This window comes from Pholcus phalangioides, unplaced genomic scaffold (genome assembly GCF_987345545.1).
Source record: "Pholcus phalangioides strain wild (caught in Gottingen) unplaced genomic scaffold, Ppha-v1.0 ptg000014l_1, whole genome shotgun sequence".
In the NCBI taxonomy this organism is placed as follows: domain Eukaryota; kingdom Metazoa; phylum Arthropoda; class Arachnida; order Araneae; family Pholcidae; genus Pholcus; species Pholcus phalangioides.
The window spans coordinates 4585193-4595547 of NW_028301607.1; the positions used below are offsets into that span (position 1 = coordinate 4585193).

Consider the following 10355-nt stretch of genomic DNA (forward strand, 5'->3'; position numbering starts at 1 on the left):
ATATAAGTTTACAATGGTGAAATGAAAATTCTGCAAATAAATTTTGATAACAAGAGCTTCAACACCAGATGAGTTATATTTGAAAAGAATGTTTGATGGAAACTTATTTCTGATAGCCATTAATACACCTCCTCTCCCACTGTTAAGTCTATCACACCTGTATATTTGGAAATTAGGTAAATAATATAATCAGATAAAAATGTTTCTTGGAAGCACATGATATCAAAATCATTCATGAAACGAAGAATATGATATTTCTTATTTTTAATACTTCTACAATTCCATTGAAGAATTCTATGGATGTTAGTCATGTGTGATTCAAACCGAATCTTCAAGTAAATTTTTAATAAAGTAGTATTTATAAATTAGTTTGGCAATGAGTAAATGTGGCATAAAATCAAATATAAAAACAGGTTAAGACTTTCTCTTTGAACCATGTCTGTCTTTAACAGTTTCAGAAATGGTGCTATTGAAACTAATTGCATCTCTCAATTGATCATCAGAAGAAGCCGATCTTTTTCTTGAAGAATTAACAAGATCTTTTAACATAGGCTAAAGCTGGTTAGATATACAGGAGATGATTTCTGGTACAATTTCTTTCAATGATTGTGTAATTATTTCAGCTACAGACTGTTTGATTTCCAGCATTATTGATTCTTTTATTTCTGCCAGTTCTTTTGCAACAAGAGATTGGATATCTTTTTTGATATTAGATAAATCTATGTGTTGAGACGAAGTTTGCACTCTAGTGGCATATGACATCTCATTTGGCTTACAGAATCTCCTCGCTACATGAATAGGCACATTATGTTCAGACTTGTAATTGAGAATTTTTTGTTCATGGATATATTTTGGACAATTTCTGTCAGTAGGAAGATGATCTGGTGATGAACAATTAATGCATTTCTTTTCACTATCACAATCTTTTCACAATCTTTGGCAATATGGTTACCACCACAATATAAACAGATTTGAGACTTGACTGGGCAGAATTTTGATTTGTGAAAGAAACTGAAACATTTGTTACACATGGAAGGTCGTTCTATAAATCTTTGTGGCTTAAAGATCTGATACCATAATTTAAGTTCAATGGGCACAGAAGTCCCTAGTGCAATAATAATAATAGTTGGTGTCTGAATTTGGTTTCGTAGAATATGGCGGATATTCAAAGGGTAAAAACCATTTAGAATTAACTCATTAGCAATTTCATCTAATGGAATTTCAACTGGAATATTCCTCACAATATATTTTGAAGATAGTGTATCGGTTAGAAGTGAGTTAACAACTGGAATGTCAAGGATAGTTTTGATGTTAAGTAGCTCCTTCGCCACCAATGCAGAATTAGTAGTAACAAAAAGATCACCGCTCTTGGCTACCCTTATTTCAGTAATTTGATCTGAATTGCTGATCATATTAACAAAGTTCCTTCTGAGATCATTAGGTCTGGACGTTGGAATTCTGGTATTTCCGTGATATTTCACGGTGAAGCTAGTGATGTCTGTTGAAAAATCTATTATTTCATTATCAGAATAATTAGATGACCATACAGGGAAATTAATACCCTGACCTTGGTTTGCATTACCATTCCCTTCTTGAGTCTCCATTAAACTTGCCGCCATTATCGCCAGAGCTATGGTGGCTTCAATTTACGAAGCCATATAAATAACTGAAGACAACTTGAAATTAAGTATTCAATACGGGTATGAAGTTAGAAAACGTCTTCCGACGTTGTTCGATGACAACTAACCCAACGCTGGTACCACTAATGTTCGACACAATAGGCCTGTTTTTCAATCTATATTCCTTAACTTGATAATTGTTAGAGCAAAAAAAATACAAATTCACAAAACAAAGAATTCAATCACGAAGAGCAAACACAACACGTCCGTTCATGAACTCACCTCTTTGTCTTCATTTTCAATTAAAATCCCATTTCAAATAAGAATTTTCAAATTACTAAGACGGTTTTGACTTTTAACATCAGACCCAAAACAGCAGTCCTAGCGCCATCTACACAATGATGAAGATACTAAAATCACATGTGTTCGCAAAAATGGGGAAAAAACAAATTAAAAAAATTATTTTACATTTAATAAAATTTCATGAGTATAGGTTTCTCAAATTCACATTCTCGAATCACATTCTTTAATATTGTAAATAAAATTATTACTAATATTTTTATTTATGTGAGGTCAATTGTCTTCAACCGCAACCGTCTTAAAATTTTCGGCGTTTTTTCCCCTTAACATTGAAACTCGTCTGCTTTCCCTTCGTCTGCTTTCCCTACATTAAAAACATACATATAGCATATAAGTATCGGTATTTTAGTAATGGCGACCAAGTCCGAAGATGTGTTAGGCCGGAAAATCAATCATTGCGCCACTGACACGCTAATCAAATTAGGTAAGTCAGCGCTGGTAATAAAATGCCCTTGACAGGGGGGCCCTGGGCAACTGTGGTCTAAAATTGCCTATCGATACATGTCGTTATAATTTTGGGGACCCTCAAAATTATGATGCAAGTGGGGGCAAATGCAGAAACGGGTGCGGATCCAGGACGATGTGTCGGAAGGGGGCGAATCTTGTAAGCTCTTTGAACCATTCCTTACAGAATTTTTGCACATATTTTTTGAGCTCTTGGGAGGGACAATTGTTCCTATGACCCCACCCCGGGTGCCTGACCGAAAGCAGGCATCTCCATTTATGAATACAGTGAAGGCAGGCATCTTCAATTGGCAGATATTTTGAGCTGGAAATGGAGTTGTGGGGGGGGGGGGGGACAGGCATCTTAAGCTGTGAATTGAATGGAGTGGGGGGAGGGGCAGGAAATCATCAGCAACTGAAGCCAAGACAAACATCTTCATCTGTTAATGAAGCCAAGGCAGACATCTTCAGATTCAAATGGAGTATATGCAGGTATCTGCAGTTGTGGAGGGAGTGGACGCAGATATCTTCAGCTGCGAATAGAGTGCAGGCAGACATCTTCAGATTCTAATGAAGCAAAGGCAGTCATCTTCCGCTACAAATATAGCATGGAGGACAGGCATCTTGAGCTGAAAATGAAGTGTGGAGGGCAGGCATTTTCATCTGCTGCTGGAGCAGAAGCAGACATCTTCAGATTCAAACGGAGTGGAAAGAGACGTCTGCTGAGAACAAAGCCAAGGTAGATATTTTCAGCTACAAATGAAATGGAGACAGATACCTTCAAATTCAAATAGAGTGAAGGCAGACATTCTCAGATTGGAATAGAGCAAAGGCAGGCATCTTGAGCTTAATGCTGTCTTAACGCATGGGCCTCACAAAAATGAGATCCAGTTGAAATTTTCTACGATTTACCAGGAAGGGCCTCCAAAAAACCACTTAGCCCGGGGGCCCATGATACTCTTAAGATGGCCCTGCTTGAGCTGTGAATAGAGTGGAGACAGGCACCTTCATTTACAAAGATCTGAGGCAGGCATCTTAAGCTGTAAATAGAGTGGGGGAACACAGGCACCTTGATCTGCTAACGAATCACAGGCGAACATCTTCCAATTCAAATGGAGCATATGCAGGCATCTTCAGCTGTAAATGGAGCAGACCTTTGGCTCCATTTGTATAGATAACTTTTTAGATCACTCTTCTCTCACCATCCATAGATTATTCAGTGCAAACAGTATTCACAGGTTTCTGCATTGCTGGAAACACATTGTACGCAATGCTGGTGGCGGCATCAAAGGCTTGTGGAATGTAAAACTCTGTATGTCTGTTACACATAGAAAATAGTTGCCACTACTAAAAAAATTCAACCTATGTGTATTATTCTATTAGTTCTATGAATCAATTTTGGGGGCTATCCAACCCAGTGCAAAATATACTTTGGGTACTCGACTACCTCTAGCTCCAACGTCATTGTTTGCATAAACTTTGTTAAAAATATGTTTCCTTGATATCTTGGGCTGAGCAAAAGCCATCTATCTCCCTCTCTGTACCGATCCTCCTGGGAGTTCATTCACTGAAGTTATCAGAGGGGCTACTAATGCCTCTACTTCAGTGTATCGTGCCACAGTGCCATGGGTCGTACATCCAGTGGTGTAGATGGTAGCATGCTTGCCCGGAATGCAAGAGGACTCTGGGTTTGAATCCCGACAGAGACCAGATGACTTTTCTTTGAGTTTTCCTCAGCTTAATATCCAAAAAATATGTTTCCTCAAACTTTGGTCTTCTCTGTATGAGTAGCCTTATATTATTTGGCTTGACGATTACTGTAATATATCAATAAGTTTTCCCCCTTCTATTTTCCATAGGTGTTGGTCTCAGTGTTGGATCTATCTTGTCGCTGATCGTCTTCAAACGTAAGTATGATGCATTGCTGTTGGCTTTCACTGTTGGCATCACAACAAAATCCCCTTCTGGTGGGGTTTTTTGCTTTCCTCCGTGGTGGCTAATGATTTTGCAGGCCATTAAAGAAAATTGTTGATTATGGAGCTTTTCGTATAATAATTTACTCTCTATAATCATAATTTTGAATATTCTTGATAGGTAGACGTTGGCCTATCATTATGGGCTTTGGCATAGGCCTCGGAATGGGTCTCGGCAATTGTCAGGATGTTCTTCAAGACCAGAAAGCTTTTGGTCTTAGTTTACCTAAGGTGAGTCGATTTCTTTTCACCATTGAATGTGCTTTTGTTCTATGGAATTCTTAATTTATTAGTCTTTTTTTGGAAATGTTTGAGGGAAAAAATAATGCAATGCAATGCAATTTAAAAGACACTTGTATATTAGGGCTTGATAAATGCCAGGAGTACAGATGCAGTATAATCCATATCGCCAAGGGCGCCATAAGTTACCAAGGCAATCATGTAATTTTTTTTAGATTTTCCATTCCAGGTGGCGCTAGTAATGCAGGCTATTCAAATGGTGGCTCCCTTTGTGTAATAGTATTTGAAATAGCGTCATTTTGTTTTCTGTTGTCTATGCATTGCATGTCGTCGTGCCTCACAAGTTTTTCTTTTCATTTCTAAAGTTTTTCTTTTCATTTCTAAAGTTTTTCTTCTATTTTTTTCCAACTTATTTATTCTTGTTAGTTTTTGTAATGTCTGCCTTTCCGTTTTCAGTGTCATAAAGAAATATTATTATTTTAGTTTACTATTATTTTAAAGAGTCTGAGTACCCAGAGTGATTTGTGCCGGGTTCGGTTTATTTTTCAAAGAGAGTCTGGGTTTTATTTTTTTATGGAGAATATTTATTTTTACAACTAGAAGGACCGTAGCTTATTGAATGTTTTTTGTAAAAAGAATGTTAGTTGAAATGGTACCACCGATTTGTATAAACATGTGTCTTCCTTCTCGTTATATTTCTTTCATATATGTATATTAAATCGTTAAGTTTTGATTGTGTTTTACCTTGTCACTACAAGCATCGTATCAATTTTCATCATGATTTAAATCTGCATATCCTGCAGAAACTTAATGTTTGAAACGAGCACACTAAGTATAGTCAAAATAAATTTTGAATGGAATTCCTTAGAGTCTGGATACCCAGAGAAGCTTATGCCCGTATCGATTTATTATTTCGAAGAGAGTCCAGGTTGTATTCTTTTTCATACTGAGAATATTTATCATTTGTAATATTGTTAGTTTCCGCTTTTGTTATGTTTCCTATGCTGGTTTTTTTTTTTTGCGTCAGTAGTCAGTCACGGCCTTGGAGACTTTTCTTCAGGCTGTTGGACGTGTTTGGCACTGAAAAAAAGCCGTCAAGGGATCTGGATTATACTGTGTCTGTTTTGCACAAATGTTTTTGATTTCTTGAGAGTATTGCTCCCAATAGGACAAGGCGTCCTGGAAAAAATTGAAAAAAAAACTTATTTAATCCTAGAAATACTAACTCTACGTCTCGGAAATGTAGACGTATAGGCAGTTAATGTGCAGTTTTTATTTTAGTCAATATTCTATGGTTAAAACTATTTTCCTAAAGAAAAAAAAAACTCATGAGCGGCTTAAAAAAAATTTGGCTGGCTCTTAAATGTCAAGTCCTGTGATCTACATAGCCTTACTCGCTTTGAATTTTGACCATAATTTCACTTTGCAAACTTGCATGTAGTTTAGACCCCTTCAGAAAGTCGCCAAATACGGCACCTCGGAAATGTTTATTTTTGCTGTGCTTGCCTGCTTCAACTGAATCATACTGCTGCCTTTGTCTGCTAGGACTTTAAACCTGCTTAGTGAAATAATATAGCCATGTTTCCAGTTGTGATGAAATCAGTCGATATTGGGGCAGGGGCCCTCTTTATCGGCCCGAACAAAGTTTGGCCTACAGGTGTAGTTATTAATAAAGTAGTCTGAAACTTTTTGTGTGTATATATTACAGTCCCCCCCCCCCCCCCCCGTATTCGCGGGGTTACGTTCCGGGGGTGACTGCGAATACGGAAATCCGCGAATAACCGAAACCTTAGGTTTTTTTGTACACGTATATCTTGTTTACTGAGCAGCATGAGAAGAGCAGGGTGATGCAGAGGGTAGAAGGGAATGTATAAGAGAGAGAGGGTGCAGCGAGTACTCACGATTTTTTCTGAAAAACGTTGTGATTTCTGTGTTTGCCGTTTCTTCATATCATCAAGTATGTTGGAGTATGATGACAAGGCTTCTTCTACCAATTTTTCTACATGTAAAGAACATACCATAGAGGGATCTGTCATGAAAAGTCTATTGCTGATTTGAACTTGCGAAGCCCTTCCGGTATGTTACTCATAGTGTGTGAACTTGTCTTCCACTTCTTTATCTTGATCTTCATCTTGTAACGCTTCGGAGCAGTGCATTAATTCTTCCTCATTCAATACTGAATTGCTATTAATTATCTGTTCGATTTCTATATCCATATCATTGAACCCTTGTCCACCCATTAGTTTTGCTAACGTGACAATGCATTTTATAATTTCTTTAGTTGGCTTTGTAGAAATGATTGTGTTCTTTAGCGCACATTTTGACCAAAGGTTAATTCAACCTAATTCAACCCAAGGCGACTGTTTCTCTCTCAGGAGCTCTCTCGGCTCTAGTGATGACAGTAATATCATTAGCGAGCCATTCTAAACATGCACAACTCAAAGTTTGTAAACAAAACATATGAATAATGATTTCTGTGTTGCAAAAAAATTTACAATAAAGGGAAAAAAAACACAAATACCAGGGGCGACTGTATATATATTTGCAATATGCATTGTATTGTGATATTCATTTTTTTTATTAGTATTCAGAGGTGAGACCATGACAAATTAAAAGCAAAATCGCATCTATGGTTATAGCTGTAGCAATTTTACTACGTTCTCTCTTATATCTTATTTGCATATTCACATGCACTAAATGCACTGTTGAACTACGTGTCATTTCACTTTCTCGTGCATTGTTGCAGGATATTCTGCTCATAGTCGTGTTTCAGCACTAATTTTTTTTCCAATTCATGATGAAACAGCTTCTGTTGGGCCGAGACCTAGTAACTTAAAACCCTGCTGAATTTATTTTCCAGTGATTTTAATCTTGCATTTCATTACTTTTAAAAAAAAATTTGGTAGTATCAGTTTTCCGTCCATTCAATTCTGTGTGGATTATTCGATTTGTAACATGCATTTTGGATTATTTCACATGTGTGTGTGCCCTGAGGATTATCCCGATTTATAACGTGGATTATTGCTGTATGGTGGAAGAAGGATCATGAAAAAAAAAAACCTTTCTTTCCCTACATTATGCCTTGGGTTGGTCTTGGCGCCCAAGGGTGCTTAAAATTCATTTTCACACCGTGCTATTTGTATACATCACAGGAGACTGTTCTTTCCTTTTTTCCCACTGGTGCATGACGCCCAGAAGTAGAGGCTTACCCTGAAGTGCCAAACCCAAATTTGGCACTTCAGGGTGAAAAAAAAAAATTAACAATGTATATATTTGAACTGTATTTAATGACAAGTATGTGAAATCATATTATAACAGCATGAAAATACAGTTTAGTCAGAATTCGCTTGTTGGGCACATAATTGTCCATCTCTTTGGGAAAGAGCGCAAATCCTCTCAAGATGGTGGTTCACAGTCATGTCTGTTGAAGCATATAAATGGGGGACCTTACGTTCAAAAGGGAGCATTTCCACTTATTTTTCAGTATGAACTTCTCAACGATTTCTGAATCTTTGTTATGAGCTCTGTCGGATTATGCAACATGGTTTATTCAAACAGGAATATTTTTGGTCAAAATCACTGTAAAGTCGGTGATTTCTACAAAAAGGGAACATATTCACTTTAGTATTTTTCATTCAAAAAGTTAACATAGCAAAGGGATTTTCTTCAACATGGCACATTTTTCAGAAGTGCTTTCAAAGTCATATTCTACAGTAGAACCTCTCTATAATAGACACCCATGACTGGAAATTTTGTTCACTAACGAAGAGCATCCGTTCATAGTCCTGTCGATGTAATTCAAGAAAGTGTCCATTGGTGGAGGTGTCTATTATGGGAGGTTCCACTGTGGAATGATCGTGTTTACATTACTCACAAGAGAGTTGTAAGGGTACCTTCCTTGGATGGATGAAACCTAAAATCAAGGGGGTGGCATAGAAATTTTCAGGTTTTAATCAAAAGGCAATGTTTCCTAAATTTACATGTAGATAGCTACCTTGAATGTATTGATCGAGAATCATAATATTTAAATCAGCGGTTCTCAAGCTTTTTTTTGTACATAATTTTTATGACAGAATCGTATAAGCCTCTCTTATTTACTTATCTATCAAATTTATTGGTTCTTTTATTTTCCTCGAGTACCGGTTGAGAACCGCTGATTTAAATATTCTTACACCATTTTCTTATGTGCTACCTGTCAGGCTATTTCCAACTTTTGTAAAGCAGTCCATTCGAGAAATTTTTTTTTTTCCTTCCAACTGTGAATTTAGTAATTGTGGAAATCTTTTTTTGAAAATAAGCTCCTCAAATATCTTCTCGGGGGGTTAGATGCCCCCACACACTCTTCTAAAGTTTTATTTCTGAGCGATACCTTTTCTTGTAATGGATAGGATCTGATGAATTTGCATAAATTAAATTTTCTTCCGCAGTTGAAGAGGAAAGAGTCACCAGACGCACAACAACAAAAAGAACCAAGTTCTGCAACTCCGAAGAAAGACTCTTCTTAGGTTTTTCAATTTTGTGGAGACAGACTTCATATTTAGTTTATTAGTGTTCAATTGAGGAACTCTTAATTATGTTTTTACTCGTTAAATAAATTGTTGCCATTACAAAAAAAATTTCAGGAATTTGAATGTTTATCAATTTTCATGTTTTGTTATAGAGAAAATTTTCACCTTTTACATTATATTGTCTTTAAAAAAATCGCAGGTGTTTTATGTCAAAATAATTTATGAAATTCAAGTCATTCGTGTGTAGCCAGCACCACCTAAAGATAGGAGGCCTCTGCACTGTTTGCCACATTTTGAAACACAGCATCCAGTTTGTTTCTTATTCTGGCGTAGAATCTTCCCGATTGGCTCACAAGTATCGCATAGTGATTGGATGTGGGGCATAGAAATTGCCAATTCTGAGCCCGATCATTTCTTTTCATCACAATGATGCTGGCACGAGCAGGGAATTTTTTTCTCCCTGAATATTCTGAGGGAAAATGGACTACTTCCTGACATCACAGAGGCCTTCTATCTCTAGGAGCTGCTGGTGTAGCCCAGTGGTCCTAACCTGGAAGCCATATGGTCCTGCGATATTCTAAAAGGGGTGGTGGTAACAGGTGAAAGTACAGCAATGAAGTTTTTAACCTTCTGTCGGACCCAATATGCTTGATGGGCATTTTCATTATATAATGGGTACATTCATTAAACGCCTAAGTTCATTTATATAACTGCCAAACATTATTATTAGGGGTGTAGAAGAAAAGCCAAGTACTTGACATTAAACCAGTAACAAATTTTAATGTGGCAGCACTGTTCCTGTTAGTAAATGAAATACATGGATCTAATAAATGCACACACTGGAGGGTTAAAAATACTTAAATTTGAAATTGTTGTATAATTGGGTGCAATGAGCCTAGCAGATCATTTTTGCCACCACCACCCACATACTGCAGGATTTTGAAAACTGTTTCGCACTCAAACCTGACTAGATAAGAGACAGCTACTCAATTAGTGCCAGTGCTGTTTAGGAAAAAATAGATGTGAAGCCAGGTGGAGGGACACTACTTTCAGAATCCAAGTAGACTTGCATATATAGTCCTGAATAATAGAATGACACACTCTATTTAAAAAAAAGTGCTTTATATTTCAAGTAACATCTAATTGATGAAAAAAAGAGAAGGGAACAGTAATTGGCTACAGTAATGATGTGGATGAGTCAGCCAGGTGTT

The 10355-nt window shown here is 36.9% G+C and overlaps 1 protein-coding gene across 1 annotated transcript; it reads left to right on the forward strand.

Annotated features, from left to right (window-relative positions):
• The first annotated feature begins 2225 nt into the window (after positions 1-2225).
• LOC149078003 (MICOS complex subunit Mic10-like) lies at positions 2226-9261 on the forward strand. Its single transcript, XM_089241561.1, has 4 exons — positions 2226-2403; positions 4283-4330; positions 4518-4627; positions 9064-9261. The coding sequence occupies exons 1-4, from the start codon at positions 2331-2333 to the stop codon at positions 9139-9141; spliced, it is 309 nt and encodes a 102-aa protein (XP_089097687.1). The 5' UTR covers positions 2226-2330; the 3' UTR covers positions 9142-9261.
• The last annotated feature ends 1094 nt before the right edge of the window (positions 9262-10355 follow it).